This window comes from Chlorocebus sabaeus, chromosome 22 (assembly GCF_047675955.1).
Source record: "Chlorocebus sabaeus isolate Y175 chromosome 22, mChlSab1.0.hap1, whole genome shotgun sequence".
NCBI classification, from domain to species: Eukaryota; Metazoa; Chordata; class Mammalia; order Primates; family Cercopithecidae; genus Chlorocebus; species Chlorocebus sabaeus.
The window spans coordinates 56,851,445-56,868,289 of record NC_132925.1 but is presented as its reverse complement, the minus strand read 5'-3'; the positions used below and the strand labels follow the sequence as shown (position 1 = coordinate 56,868,289).

The window sequence follows — 16,845 nt, the reverse complement described above, 5'->3', positions numbered from 1 at the left end:
CTACCATTTTTGCATCTACAATAAGGAAAATACATAAATAACAACTTGTGCTGTTCTCAACAAAATAAATTTATTACATAAAATAGGACTGTCAACATAAGAAGGTATGTTATTTAAAAAAAAAAAAAAGAAAAGAAAGAAAACTCAGGCTGCTGGAAAATGGATGTGGGCACCAAAACTCTACACAAATAATGGTTCCTAGAAAATTCTAGAACACACTTCTGTGCTGTGTTAATTTGTTATGGTTCTTGTTTTGTTTTGCTTCTCCATTTGTTTGGATCCCTAACATTCTCAACATTATGTTACTTGTTTCATCCTCTTGGACTAACCACACAGGCTGGACAGCATGACTGGACTAGGCTGAGAAAAAAGGGCTGGCAAGAAGAAGAAAATAATGCTCTAAGCAGATAGATAAATTATGTTTGGGCTGGTTCCCTCAGTTGTTCCAAATCAAGCAAGTAAAACCCAACTCCCTTAACTCAAGAGGCACCAGTACTCCCATGTTCAGAGGTACCTGAATTGAGGTGACCTGGTCTACCAAAGGCTACTGAACCCACCAAAAGTGTGGGCATAATGTGTATGGTCTCTATCGCAGCCTTTTCCCAAAAGGAAAATAATAATAATAAAACGTAATATCATGTGCACATTTATTTTATACATACCTATATATTTACTTTTCCTGTAGACTGTATACCACCAGTAAGAAAGAGTGTACAAAAGTCTGTTACTTGGTACACTATCCCACCAACAGTATAGCTTTTGACTGCTTTCCAAAAGGTAAGAAAACAATCTAATTCTTATTTATTTATGTGTTCTTGTCTCCAATGAGAATTAGAAATGTTGCCATGGAAACGGTGCATGATTACCTGAAAATATATCTATAGGAAGAAATAAGTTTTCAAATATGATCTATTTGATAAGCTTAGTGCCGGCAGCTGCCATTGGTCGTATGCCTGCTTAATTTTCTAAAGACTGTGTTTATGAGTATGTATACATTTGTCTTCCTGAACAGCTAGCCAGTAATTGCAGAGAGCTGTTGCTGGTCATTCTGACACACGCTCTACTTTAAAACTACCAGTGGTGAGAAACTATTTCACAGTATTTCTCAATGTATGATTTCCTACTGTGGGTTTAGAAGGCAATGTGGAAAACCTACAAGGAGAGAAGAGGGATGCTTAGTAAAGGCAAACCTAGTGAAATGTTTATTCTGGTTTATTTTTACTAAATACCTTCAAAGAAGTATCCATTGAAATAGCAACAAATGGCCTTACCATCTTTAACTCAAAATTGTCTTGGTTCCTTCTCTGCAGAAAATAAATGGGTTTACTGGCGGACTTGTCTTGGTTCCTTCTCTGCAGAAAATAAATAGATTTACTGGTAGGGATTGATAATATGTTGATGATTTGTGGCTCATAGTTCTGCCTTTGAGAAACACTGAACCAACTTTACTCATCACACAAAAGCAGAGAAAGGGTCAGTGAAAGACCACAAAGATCTAAAGATTAATTTCAATGCTGGTTATACCCAAGAATACCAATAAAGGCCAAAGGTGTTCAAATAAATAGATTAGAGAAAATGATGATGTATTGTGTGATGTGTGAACCAACCACCTGAGTGGGGTGGCATAAGAATAATAATGGATTCACCACAGAGGCTTTTATATTGCTTTAGGCTCTCACTAAAGAAAATGTACTCTGAAAGAATATTATCATCACCCTGTTTCAGCCTAAGCAACATTACAAGACAGTGGAAAACAACACTTGCTATGGCAAGCATCCTCATCCATGTGGAACAGGGCGTTCCAAACTATGGAAAAATATACAGTAGAGAACATGGAATACGTTATTCAAGTCATGTGGTGGCTTTGAGTAAAACATTCTCTTTTGAGTTTCTCTGAACCTCCTATTGTACTTATAAAATAGAGAGACCTCTCTCTAGAGAGATCCCAAGAGAGTAAGCAGTGAGGTCATACCACGGGAGGGGGAAAAATATTGCTTAATAATGTAGACTGGTCTTTCTCTTTCCTACATTGATAACATGGGACTTAGATAACTGTTCTGTTTCTTCCCATCTTTGTTTGTGTAATAGAATTCTGAATACGAATAATGTCTTGCTCTCTCTCTCTCTCTTTTGTCTATTTAGTATTGTAAGACAGGATAAGAGTACTTCCAAAGAGTAATGACATTTTCTGTTGACTTTAGATGGATGCCAGCAACTCGGTCTTTAATTTAGGCTATATTGTTCACATAGTTATTTCCTTTTTCCCTATCAACATGATCTGTCCTAGTTTTTAAATAGGGCATTCTTTCCTCCCAGTGAATATGTAACTGTATTCCAGTGAGATTTCAAGTTTTTTGTAGTACAAGTGCTTGTCAAAACACTGGAGCTCATCACTTTAATAGTCTTTTTACATGAGACTGACTAAGAATAAATAAGAAGGAATTTTCCCTGGGTAAAAATGATAGATTTAATCTCAATCCATTAAAAATTCTCTTTTGCTCCTTTCTAAGTTGATGCCTTTGGTTTTAAAGGGAATCAGATGAAAATATTTTAAGTCAACCTTTTGGTTAAAAAATACTTTTAGGATATACAGGTTAGAAGTAAATTCAAACTTGTAGCAAGAACTGTCTTACTTCAAAGATTTTGATGAGAGAAAGCAGTGAGGTCACATCATGAGAGGGGAATAATTGCTTAATAATGTGGACTGGTCTGTTTCCTATGTCAATATCATAGGGCTTTTATTAGTTTATTATTCTATTTCTTCCCATTTTGTTTTCACAATGGTATTCCAAATGCAAATAATAATTGTATTTGGTCTCCTTTTCTGACCAACTTAAATGTGACTTTAAATATTAAAGATAAACATTTTGTAGAACTGCTTCAAAATAATTGGGGATATAAGTTGGTTTAAGTTACATTAATTCAAAGAACAGGTGATTTACTTGTTCAGGTCAATAATGAGACTAGTAAACTTGGAAGGTCAATGAAAGAAGTCTCTTAATGTTATGTGTTCAAATCCATTTCTAAGTGATTGCTTTCAGGGAGACAAGACAGTAAAAAGAAAATCACAGATTCAAGAGTAAACTTTCACACTACTGTGCTATTAAAACTTAGTGTCAGGCATCATGTCCCAACAAAGCCTAGTAAAATGTTTACAGCAAATCAAATATTTGCTTATAGGGATTTGAATGAAGTAGGTTCAAATTCAGATGGAACATAACCTAAGCGTGGTTTGAAAATGCATTCCATAACATGCCTCTGTTTAAAAGCACTCTCATGTGACGACCACTCTCAGCCAGGCATCTGCAGAATCAATACTTTCTGCATTCTTTACATGAATATTTATAAATTTTAAAACTCTGCAAAGTGTTATCAACCTAATGACATTTATGTTGAAATGCAATTAGGTACAAAATGAAAAGCACAATTAATCTGGCATCATCACCATGGCTGGGTCAGGAAATAAGTTTTGTTAGAAGGTAAATTTTCACACCCTAGGATGATATTTTGATAAAAAAAACTTTGAGAGTATAATTAAGCCTTGCAAGAATGCCAAACACATGAATTATATTATTGACATCCATTATTGAATATTATAAAAATCATATTTGATTTCTTGTAATGAATGGGATTATTTGGCAATTTTAAGCTTTTTGGAACTGTGCAGTGCAAGTTTTCGTATCATGTTGGGACTCTCCCTCTTTACATTCAATGTGATATCTCTGCTGTAACTGGAGACCACCTCCTCTTAAAACTCACTTTGAAACACTATAAATATAGCAAAGAATATATGTTATCTGACCTTTGACACTGAATCACCTTGGGAATAAATGAAGCTATAAATCATTTTGGCATATTTCTCTCTGCCTATGAGGTCTGTGAGACACCATCATTTCTCTCGCCAAGGTTTGATATCTCAGCATATCTTCAAAATCCAATTAATATCTGCCGTCTTGGTTCTGCAACTTGACTTCAACTTAAAGAACTGGATGAATGTTTACATGGCTACTACTTCTCTCATTTCTTGCATAAAGAAATATACACATCATACCTCAAAGTCACAAAAACTATGTCAAGTTTTACATATATGCATTGCACTGCCCTATCTGGTCAAGATTTTTTACTGAGTATCCTTAAATTGGGTCAATCAAAGAAATATTTGCCAAGCACTTCTCCTCCAGGCCATCCATGAACTGACTAGGAGTGGGGGACAGGAGGGGACAATGCCTTCAGGGAGCTCAGATCTGATGGAAGACTCGAAGGTAAGTAATAGACTCAAAGGTGACAAGGGCTCTTCCTCAAAGTATATACCAAGTGCCATCAAGCTACAGGTGGAGGCCATCACCCAGGATGTTTTGCTTGAGCTGCTCTTAAAAGATAAAGGGCTCCAGGCAGCTATAAAAGGAAAGGCACTCAAGGTAGGGGAAAGTATACACAAAGAACCTGGAGTACAAGAGAATATGACACGTTCTGGTACTAGAAAGCAGTTCTGTGAGGCTATTGGGTTTTGAGGCAGATAGTTTTAGGGAATGAAATGCAGGAAGCAGCCTGAGGATAGTAAGACTGAATATCCTTTGTCTTTGTGCCTTTAAGTACAAGGGCTAGTAAGTACTAGGCTGTGAGAAAATGTGCTTGGAATGAGTGGAGCACAATGCCTCCCATACCAAAGGCTCCTACTACCTAGAACTCGGTAGATGCACAGTAAACATTTATAAGTGAATATTTATTAGCAATAATAAATATTATAAAAACAATAATAAGTCTGCAGCCTCAGTAGGTGGAATTATATTCTTCCAGATAAAGCCTCTAAGGTCACAAAGACCACCCTAAAAAGACAATGTACAAACCTGATGTCACAGGTTTCAAAAATATGGTGTAGTTCTAAGGTACCGCTCCTAAATGGGTGTCAGTGCTACATCTGGGCTTGTGTAATTAATTTCTTTTGTTGTGCTAAAGCCATTTATAAACCAACAAAGTTTTATGCCTATTTTATTTCACGGACCACAGATATCTATACTTTCAAAGTGCACGTGAACTTGAAAGATTCCATTGGACATGGATCCTAAGGATTTGCTTTAAATAGTTACAGATTCTAATTTGGTAAACACAAAAACATAAGCAATCGAATTGGTGGTTTTCTGACTATTGAGTGCATTTCCTTAGAGACTGTCATTCAGGACAGATTTTGCCTTTTATCATGATACCAAATATCATTTGCATTTAAAAAACACTGTGTATCCTAAACCAAGGTCAGTTAATCTCCAAAATCTTTCTTTCCCCCAATTATTGTGAATGAGCATCTTCCCAATATTCAAGAGAGGTGATCCTTGTGACTCGTTTCCATCTACTAAAGATGTATCTCAACTTTGCAGATTTTTTTTTTTTTGGCTGTACAGTGGAACTTGGATTACACTTTAAATTAACTTTCTCTAGGAATCAAAGGTAATCATTATTTCTCTCTATGATCTACATGACTATTCTCATTTTTTTTCAAGTTGAAGATTAGTTTTCAATTCCCTTTATATCTCTGCCCTCTTTCATAGTAACCTCTGAGGACCACAGCTTGCACAAAGAGGACTGAGATAACATTTCCAAAGCTTGTTCTTCCTGAGCTGACCCAACACTTAGAAAAACGTGACATGGATCAGCAACCCCATTTTCTGTAAGTGTTGGTCCAAGTATTGGTTATAACCTTGCATGTGCTATCCTTTTCTCTGGCCAAGAATAAGAAAAACTGGACTGGAAGTCCCACCCTGACTCTGATACTTGGGGTAGCAAAAGCTTCATCACTTAATGGATCTCTGATTGTGGATAAGTTCCAATCCTCAGTTTCCTCTTTAATAAGATGGAAATAAGCTAATCTTGATGAGGTACCATGGAGGTCGCATGAGATTCTGTATATGAAAGCTCTCTTTTGTAAGGGCTGACTGTGCATATGTCAGGGTACATAAGATAACATTGTTGGTCTCTGCTCATCTGTGTTACTTTATTTTATTTTATTTATTTGAGATGGAGTCTCACCCTGTCACCCAGCCTGGAGTGCAGTGGCGCAATCTCGGCTCACTGCAATGTCCGCCTCCCAGGTTCAAGTGATTCACCTGCGTCAGTCTCCCAAGTAGCTGGGATTACAGGCATGTACCACCACGCCTGGCTAATTTTTGTATTTTTAGTAGAGAGGGGGTTTCATCATGTTGGTCAGGCTGGTCTTGAACTCCTGACCTCGTGATCCACCCATCTTGGCCTCCCAAAGTGCTGGGATTACAGGTATGAGCCACCGTGCCCGGCCCTGTGTTTTATTTTAATTGGCTTTCTTTTTTCTTTTTTGTTTTGGTTACATTTTTGTCTATCATAAACTCTTAGAGTTGGAAGTCATGATATCTAGGATTGCCAATAAAGTCATGCAAGCTTTTCTCTAGGTACAACAATTTCTATTTTCAAGACAGTTTACTGTGGCCTTTTGATGCATCATTAGTAGTCTTTTGGCTTGGTGAAATTGAGAGAGAAGGCTATCAGTCACTCAGCAAAGCTGCTGTGAGCCAGATAGGCTCATACCACCTGATATATGAACCACTACCTGTGATTAACTTTGACAGGTAGCTCCTGGCTGGCTGGCAAGCTGAAGAGCATTTTGAGTACAAATAATAGTTCTGGGGTATGTCTTGAGTGATAGAATAATGACTGAGTGGAACAGATTCCCTTAATTTTAGCTCGTGAAAACACATTTGGTTTCCTTTAGAAGCTAGGATCCTACCAAAAAATCAATTAACAAAACTTCTCAGAGATCTTCCTTGATACTTTGAAGTTTGGCTTTTATTGCACTTATATTAAATATGGGACCACCCTGGAGGGCCAGACTCCTTCATCTCAGTCTTCAAAGGGCCTATCATGATCATTTGCAGCAATTTAATAATATTATGCTGAAATTTTCATCATATTTTCACTATTGCTGCAAAGTTTAGAATGTACCCAACTATCTGTTGAGGCAGGTCTTATTGAAAGTTGTGAAAACTGACGTAGAGCAGTGAATTACCTTCCTAGTAACACACATCAATGAGTGGCAGAGTAGACACCTGTACTCAGATCTTGCGGCCAGAGGTCTTTCTAATGAATTTTTCTGAAATGGAATGGAATAGGGTGAAATGTCTCAGTCTACATCATCTATCTCGCCATCACTTCTTGTTCTCATAAGTTGATTCTAGAGGCCCTCAGTTTGCTAAAAATTAGATAGGTCCTCCAGGGTTTCAAGGAGGGAAACGTAATCTGACTTCAGGGCCATTGTGGAGTGAGATGCATCTTACTTTTTTTTTTTTTTCTTTATGGTATTGCAAAGACCACTGGATATAATTTCACTTCTTCTTGGATTTTTTTTTTTGATGGTCTAAAAAATTAAACACTGTAGTTCCTGTTACAAAGAACGTGATCTGCTGGAACTGGAAATGTTTAATTCTCAGAATTCATTGAAATCCATTGATGATCATATTTGACATCTACTGGTCATCCTGAGTGAAGTTTAGCCATTCAGAGTTCAAGCCATGGGTCTTCATATACAGATGGTTATAAGCAGACTCACCTCTGCTTAAGGTAATCAAGTTTGGCATGGAAACATGAGCAAAGGTAATTAAACTCAGAAGATTTGCTAGCATTAAAAAATGGCAAATCCCTGGAACAAAAATGTGAAAAGCTAATTCCCCCACCCCTTCATCACCTGCTTTTCTCTCTGCTTTTGCCATCGCAAAGCTCTATAAAGAAACTGGCCACCAGGGTCATTATCAGTCTGAGCTGAAAATTTGATTAAGTTGGCCTCCTAGGGTTAGCATGAAAAATGCTACATTTTTGTTCTTGGAACTTAATTCCTCTTGCCCTCATTTTTGTCATGCTTGCAAATTTCATTTGCATTTAATTTCCCGTGGTTTGCCAAAGTCCAGACTGAGACTTGAGCTGTTGTTTTTATTCAGGTGAGAAATGCAACTGCAATTGACCATCTGCACTGGCATCTAGTCAAGTGATTGTCTGAGGCAAGTATCTGTCCTTCTAAGTATCCTAAGGAAGCTTTGCTACCCAGCCCACCAATGAACTTATTGAATGAAAGAGACCTTATCCTGTTTGCATGAGTTTAGTCATGGGCAGTTCTCATCACATGCCAGCAACATCCTCTTAATATTCCAGCATAATTAAGGAAATTGCGCCAGAGATGTCTTGAGATCATGGCCCACTAGAATCTTGTCTAGGAGTTTTATTTAAGGAAGACATCAGTGACATCAAATGAAGAAGAGATCCCTACTGTGATCTATTGTGATCTACTGTGATGCAATACTGAAAAGCCAGTCTCTTCCTGGGTACTGGATTCTCAGTTTATTCTGGGTCAAGTCAGCAGGAAGAGTAGCATTCATAGGGGGTTCTGACCCATTCCCATTTACAGGAAAAGAAAATCAAATAAGATATCAGTAGGTGAAACTTTATCATTAGTGCCAAGCAAGAAAATGCTGATTCTTTAGAAAAGATCATCTCTTTGTGTCTAAATTTCCTTATCTGCAAAATATCAACTCATATGGTAGTAGTGAGAAATAAATAAAGATAAAGGACTTAGATCAGAATTTAGCATAATGGCAATTCAAATGTTAACCATCAGTGTTTTGATGGTGTCATCTCAAATTAACTGGATTTTCTGTTTCTGTTTCCTCTAGGAAAGGATTTTGGAGATTCCCATCTGATATTCTTCTATTTGGTCTCTTGTACCCATTGTCTTCCTGTACCACACACATAATAAAGTTTAAGAATGTCAAGCAATCCATCTGCATCTAATTTTTGTTTGGAATAACCTGCAGGATTTTCCAATACATCTTGAAATATCAATACATCTCCAGTCTTGTCTTCAACCTATTTAGTATTGATCATTTTTGGAGCAATGGTGCCTTAAAGTCAAAATTTTGCTGTATTGTCAAATGAGCTATCTGGGAAATCACATTTAAACACACTTAGTTTTCATTTAATTTCATAACACAACACATATTTCCTAACTCTAGGCATAAATACATTCAACATTTTCACCATCATGGTTTAAAAATTAGTACCTGTTAGTACTCAGATATTTAAGGAAATGCCAATGACCAATTTTTAAAAATCCTTTGTATGGCAGAAAATTTGCCAAAAGCATACCTTCTGAAGTACATTTCAGTTTATACTTCAGTCTAATTTAAATCATTTGTTCCCCTAACCTTGTGGACATCAAAATGTCACCTGTATTTAACAAGCTTCTCAGTGATTCTGATGCACATCCAGGTTTGGGAAACAGTTTTATTTTTTAAATTGTCCTTGATAAGAAACACATGCAATATGGCATTGATGTGATGGTGATCACTTACAGAGCAAAGTGTTTTTCATGGTATTAAAATGATTGATTTTTGAAAAGTTATTTGGGTTTATTGCACAAGTGGGATCTACCATGTACCCAAGAAGTCACCCCTCTGTAGGCTAGTACTGTGAGAAGCTATGTCAAGGTCCTCTCTCAAGAGACTCTCCAATCTGGTGTTGCAGACTAAATAAAACTAAAGTTAATTGCTGAGCTCTGTTACTGGAGCACAAAAACATAGCATCACCTTTGTTTAAAGCTGAATCACCATGACAACACTCAATAAGAAGCTGGGTCAACATTCCTTTTTTCTGCACTCAGTTGGCCACAAGACCTGGCCTTTTGTAGGCAAAGTGTGTTGATACATCTTATGCAATCATTTCAAGGCACTTAGCCAAGGAAGTCTACATATTTTTTTTTTAGCCCTGAAGTCCTCAAAGAGAATATGATTTTTAAATCTTCATTTATGCTTTATATGCTTTTCTGTGCAATCAGATAGTGAAAATGATCAGGATAGTCTTCAATAACTCTTGCTGTTAATAAATCAACCACGATTTTATGGAGAAGCAGTCTAGTGCCCAGGTTAAGACTGAAGATGCTGGAGCCCATATACCTGGATTCTAAATCCAACTTTGTCATTCTCCAGATTGTGATGTGGCCATGTTGCCTACTCTGCGCATCAGTTTTCTCATCTGTAAAATTGGTATAATCTTAGTAACTACCACATGGGGCACTTATTAGGATTAAATTAGTTAATATATATGACATGATGCTTAAAACAGTGATTGGCATGTAATAGAATGCTAAATAATTTGTTGTTACTCCTTAATGACTATCACCAACTGAAGTATAGTTGTCAATCCATACAGTAGCCACTGGATACTTGTGGCTACTTAAATTAATTAGAATTAAATAATCTTGCACAAGTCACATTTCAGGTTCTTAACAGGCACATATAGCTAGCAGCTCCCATATTGGACTACAAAGTTAGAGAACATTTCCATTATCACAAAAATTAAATAGCACTGAGCCACAACTTAGAGAAGGTAAAAAGAGGGATAAGAATGTCCTTTATAAGAGAGTTCCTGTTGTTCTTAATACTCTCCATTGCTTATAAGAATTATCTATACATCTCTCAAGAGTGTTTGGACCCATTTCTTTTGTAGCTTCTAGTAAAAAGCCATTTACATTGTAGAGTGTACAGTAGATACTGTGAGTTAACAAAAATAGTTTATCAGAAATGATGTTCTCTTAGTTGAGAAGGTTTCCTCAATTCCTTTCACAAGCTATTTATAATGCTTTCTATTCATTCATTCTATAGTTGAACCTAGTTCTTGAAAAGGAGGCAAGATGGCAAGTTTGTTTGTGGTCAGTACATAGAGAATGACTACAGTAAGGCTTTGTATGTAAGGAAGAATGGTTTTCTTAATCACCACCCGAATGGAAGTAATGTGCATATTCACTCATCATGCCGTGTTTCCTCAGTAACAGAAAAGCCAAATTAAATATTCCAGGATATGAACAGAGGCTTCACCCAACCTTAAACAGAATATTTCCAAGCATTTTTCACTTAGATTGGCCAACTTTGAGATTCTGGTGTCAGCTGGAAAATTCTCTTTTTCTAAAAAGTCAAAATTGATGTGTCTTATTTTTTTTCTGTGCATGGTTAGCCCTTGGCAACATTGTCTGGCAGTTGCTTTGTAAATGTTTCAGAAGGAAAAAACAATACAGGCAAGGGACTGAAGATGGCTATTTTTCAGCTATCAGAAGTTTTATGTGAATCATGAATAGTTAATAATATTTTACATTAGCTAGAGGAGTTTCTGCTATCAGTTTATATGTTGGGAGAGCTTTTATTTAAAACTAGCATGGAAAGCTAGTAAGAAGAGCTAGTAAAATATATTTAATCCCAGTTCCAGGCCAGTTCTATCAATCGGGTTGAGTACAGCTAAAGATAAACCTCCTTCAGTATCTCAGGTGCTCACTCCAGACAGAACTCAAGCTGTTAAATGGCCAGATAAGGGATTGAGAAAGAAAGAACCATGTCATTCTTTCCATGAACTTGCATACAAGCTATACATTTAAATAAATATTGACTTCTCAATCTCCTCAATAAAACAACATCAATGAATTTGTGTCCAGAAGGACAAAATAGGCAAAAAAGAAAACTGTACCTAATTTTTAAAAATTACATCATCATCAATTAACTATTGTAATCAACTTGCCCTTATGTAACATTTTATAGTTTTGTTTTATTATGTGCTTGCAAATTCAGCATCTTATTTTATCTTCAGGGTATCTCACTGAGGTAGGTGTCGTCATCCTCATTCATAGAAGCGTAAAGTAAGGCTCAGAGAGGTGAAGAAAATGATCCAAGGTATTAGTGACAGAAGTTTTAGAACCCATTCTGATCCCTTTGTACATCAGCATTTCTTCATTAAAGAGCTGTAATATTTCTGAACTGAAAAAATTAATTTTAAGCCAAGGAGAGAACAACAAATGTTATCTCATGATAGAAGATTCAGATTTACAATACAGGATACAAATTTATTTTGGTTTCTTCTACTCATAGATGATCAACAGCAGCGAGGAGCCACTAGTTGCCTTATCTAGCTCAGGCCAGAATGAAGAATGAAGATAGACAGCTTTAAAAGAGGAGTGAATTATTAACTCCACATAGCACTTCATGGTGTATGTCTCCCCAAAGCCAGAAGGCTGGCATAGCTGAAGATGAGTGTCTGTCTTATGTCTGAGGGAGGAAACAGCATTACACTCTGCACTGTCACTCAGCTTTTGGCTTTCAGTGCCAACTATTAAGGAGGTTCCACCATTACTGTAGGAGTTATAAAGAAATTGCAAATGTCCAATTAAAACCAGGCTTGTTGTGCTCGAACAAATAGCCCTGTGAGGCTTACTAAACAGGTTATATTAAGTCTGAAAAGAAAGTAAAGTTTGCTATTAATTTACGGAGTGGTTACTCTTGTTAGGGACTCTGCATGAAAGGCTGAGATAGAGCAAGCTGCAGCTCCTCCAAGAGTTTGCAATTAAAAGGAGAAGGGAGAACAAATTACTCCTTGCCAGGTACTATACATTGACTTATACTAGAGGTATGTAAAGAGGACTGAAGGGGGCCATTTGCAAGGGGAATGTCTAACTATGGCTTAAAGGATGAGGCAATATGGGAGAGGGTGTTCTGGGCAGAGGGATCATCCTAAATAAAGTCCAAATGCATTAAGTGGCAGCAGTAGTGGCAGCCATGCTGTGTGGCACATACTGGGTTCTTCCCATGCACCAGTCACTATTCTGTGTACTTAATATGTATTAACTCATTTAATTACACAACTGTATGTGATAGACATAATTAGGCTACTTTTACAGATAAGGAAACTGAGGTACAGAGATTTTAAATAATTTTCTCAAAGTCACACAGCTGATAACTAGAGGATCTTGGAGATAAGCCCAGGCCATCTGGGCCCAGAAATCATGCTCTAAACAATGGACTACTTCCCAGTGGTAGGTAAATACATGGTGTGTTTGTGGAAGGTCTGTTTTCCAGTATAGCTAAACCACAGGCCTTTTCAACCATGGCACTACTGACATGTGGGCCTGGACAATTCTTGTTGCAGTGGGCTGTCCACTGCGTCGTAGGATGTTTAGCAACATCTTTGACTTCCATCCCAATGTTGAGCATCAAAGACATCTCCAGAAATTGCCTACTGTTTTCTGAGGGCACAATTACTCCCAGTTAAGTACCACTGGGCTTCTATATGATGGGTAAGCCTGGAGAAGAGCAGAAGAAAACAATTAGAACTCAGCTGTGAATATTCCCAAATTCTCTTCTGAAGGCTATGGGAATGTACTCTATATAGAGAAAAATGTCAACGGGTTACAACCGAGGAGTAGCAGAAAAGATAATATGCAGAAGCACTAGGGCAGGAAGTATTGTCAGAGACTACACACTTTTGAGATCTTAGCTTAGGAGCAGGATTATCTGCAGACTTTATAGAAATCTATGCTCAAAAATTCCAAAGCTACAGATGGCAAAGGGTAATCTCTCAGAACAGTGCAAAAGTTCAGGCAACCACTTCACCTTAGTAGTCCCTGGGTTACAGTCAATCCTGACCTGAAAGCTCAAAACTCCAAGTTTGATTTCAGATAAGGAAGATTCTACATCTATGGAAAAACTGACCACCTAGTTTTCTGAAAAAGCTCTATCATCAGACCCCAGGTCACCGTGTAAATGTGAACATAATTACATAAACTTTAGAGAGGACATCTCTACAGGAATATTTACTAGACAGTTGGTGACAATGGGAAAAAATAGAAGTATTCTTCCTTCAACTCTCTACATACACATTTCAAACCAAGGGGATATGTATTTAGAGTAGCTCTTAGGAAAGGAAAAGCCTATGTACTTTCTAAATTCTATAACAAACAAGTTACTTTTATGAAACAATTTTTTAAATTTGAAAATGTATGGTTCAAATGGATCTAATTTGAACTGTACCTCTGTTGGTGAGTAGACAACACTGAACTAATCATGACATTCATCCATTTTCAAAACTTAGTGTTTTTTTTTTTTTTTCTACTACTTACTTTGGCTCGTAATGTTTTTTTCTTTATCATGTCATTGGGAAGAATTACAAAGAATTATTTTCTTAGCCCTCTTTATAAGACTGCTATGAGCATTTTGAATCTAGTGCAGTTCCAAGCTTCTAGCTAACTTTATAGTTTTGAAGATAGATTTTTTTTCTTAAAAAAAAAAAAAAAAAAAAAAAAAAAAACAACTTGATTGCCTGAGAAAAGTTTTCTCATCCCAGAGAAAGCAAGTGAGGCATCTTTGACTGGAGAGCCAGTCTAGGGTCAGAGTTACAGGCTTTGGAGTTGGACCTTGCATAAGTCTAAAACAAACATCTTCCCATCTAAACTGCCTCATCTGTCAACACAGGGATACAGGACCCTCTGTAAGCAAGTTATTTCAAGACTGGGTGAGATGGCACAAGCTAAAGTCCTGGGATGTGATCTGATACATAGCTGATACTCAGAAATTGGCATCCCTTCTCAACTAGCATTTAGCAGAATCATCTAGGACTTTTAGGAGATCAGGTCTCCTTTGGAACCACTTAGAAATTTCTTCTGTGTTCAGATAAGACAACAACCTGCTTTCAACAAGGGCACATCCCTGCGACTCAGTGGATGTCCCTGAACTCAAGGCAGAAACCTGCCTTCCTCTCCCAACACCACATCTCTGTGGTCTCAGTGACAGCCAGAAGACTGTGGAAACTGGAATTGTAGGATTCAAGCATCTTAACATCAGCAGTTCTCCTGGGAACACCACCAAGCTCTCAGCTTGCGTTGTAGTAAAGACAATACATAACAGAAAATTGTCTTCAACAGCTTTGTTTAAAAAAAGATATTCAAATAGAATGCCTCAGTCTAGATCAGTCATTCTGCTAAGGATTTGAAATCTCAAACAGCTGGAGGTTTTTTCAAACTTGACAGTTTGTCTTTGAAGGAGATTGCTAAGCTTTTAGATTCTTCATAAATAGTAAATAGATTTAGTCATAAATATCCTGTAATATGTGCTTTGTTCCTTTTATTCAGAACCAAGTTGTAATTTCTGATTAAACACGATAAATCATTATACAACAGCCATTGTATGGGGATAACAGCCACCAGGAAATGCAGTTTCTGCACTGATGAAAGGCATTTAAAGACATGAAACCCCAAACATCTGCCACGCATTGTTAGGAAAATAAAGGACACTTACAAGTATCTTGCAGCATTTTAAGGACAGCCAGCAGCTGGCAGTAATGTAAATAGTTTTAAGAGGTGATCAGTTCTCATCTCACAAGTCATTCTTTCCTTCTCTTCATAAGTGAAAAGCTTTCTTTTTCAAGATAGTTAACAGAAAGCAAGCATCCAGAAAGTGGAAACAATAAAATCTCATGAGGGCAGTGAAAAATGAAGCCCTTTTTCCCCTTTCCCCCAGGGAACAGATGCATGAAATTGTTTAGAATATTTGGAGACTGCTGATATAAGATGTGGAATTGGCACTGCCAGCATCCTGAGACATGCTTGGGATTTGGCATAACAATAGAGGGGACCTTGTTGGCATGCTGCCCAGTCTTCTCCAAAGATGCTTTTCTTTCCCAATGTCATTAATTCTCCTTGGCCACTGAACGCCTGGTTTTGGAAGCTCATACAGAAGATACCAGTGGTTGCCTTTATTTCGAGTCATTCCTTCAGGCCTCAGTAAGAATTGAAGGAAGGTAGTTAAACTGGTGGTAGGATGGTAGGAGCTTTACTCAGAAAACTCCCTGTGGATGGTCAGTTCACAGGGATTCCTAACAGAAGATATTCTTCACTAGAGGTATTTGGAAACTGAACACTAAGTTGAACAGAACACAGTATTCTTCGTGCATTGAAGGCCTGCTAATCACTAATGAACTTCAATGAGACATTTTTAGACACTAAGCTCTATGACAGTGGGAACCGTTTTTTCCTCTTTGCCATTGCATCTTTGTCACCAAGCCTATGGTAGATGGGCAATCCATTTTTTACACTATAATATAAAAGACAATGGAGTTTCAATGCAGGCATTTTCAGCTAACATGCATTGGACCACATGAAGTCTATATAGAAGAAAAGGGAGGGAGCAGGGAAAGATGTAAAGAAAATAATTCTTCTTCCCACTTTCCTTGTTCAACCTAGAGGCAGGCCTCCACTTCAAAAGGAAGAATGAAGCCTCAACAAAACTGCAAAGAGAAACTGAGTAAATAATTGTGGGCTCTTCAGCTACTGAAGTCTCAGGCCTTAGTGATTAATGAATAATTTAAGGCAATACTTCTCAAATTTTAATGTCCATACCATCACCCAAGAATCTTGTTGAACTGTGGGTGTAGATTCAATAAGTTATGGAGACTGCACATTTTTCACAGTCTCCTGGGTGATGCCCATGCTGCTGGTCTTTGGAGCACAGTCTGGATAATGTAGATTTAAAGGATTCTGAAAGAAAATTTTGACGATGTACAACCTTTGCCATGCATGCTGATTTAAAAACCGAACCCCTATGGCAGATGTGAGTCCACTAGTCATAAGCATTTTAATCTGGCTTCAAAGAGCCATTATATAACTACACTAAAATTTAAATATGAAAACTTGGTGCAATTCAATTGGCTATTGTTATCTAAAGGTGTTTCTGTCTTAGGAAACAAAATATACTGCAAGTTATAATTTCACTTAAAAGATGCTTTAAGTTATTCTTATTAGTACAATGATTTAAAACACTTAAAGTATTACAAGCATAAATAATAAAATATTCAGAGTCCATTTGCACTGTCATATATACTGATCTTAATTGCAGGCTACAGATTTTCATCTAATTGCTGACAGTAAGTCGGCTCTTGAATAATTAGGAAGAGGATGGGATGCAACTTATTGGAACAGTCTCAGAGTACAAAAACACTTTTTTCAAATGTCACTGTGACATTTTT

The 16,845-nt window shown here is 37.2% G+C and overlaps 1 protein-coding gene across 2 annotated transcripts in view; it reads left to right on the top strand.

The window, feature by feature from the left end:
• The window catches only part of GRM7 (glutamate metabotropic receptor 7), an 899,796-nt gene that overhangs the window by 844,147 nt on the left and 38,804 nt on the right, over positions 1 to 16,845 (top strand). The window contains exon 10 of one of the 2 annotated variants that reach the window (XM_073009908.1): positions 686 to 3,855. The exons of the other annotated variant lie outside the window; for it this stretch is intronic. Within the exon in view, the coding sequence (XP_072866009.1) occupies positions 686 to 756 (71 nt within the window). The 3' untranslated portion in view covers positions 757 to 3,855. Of the gene's footprint in view, positions 1 to 685; positions 3,856 to 16,845 lie in introns of those variants that run through there. 2 annotated transcript variants of the gene reach the window in all.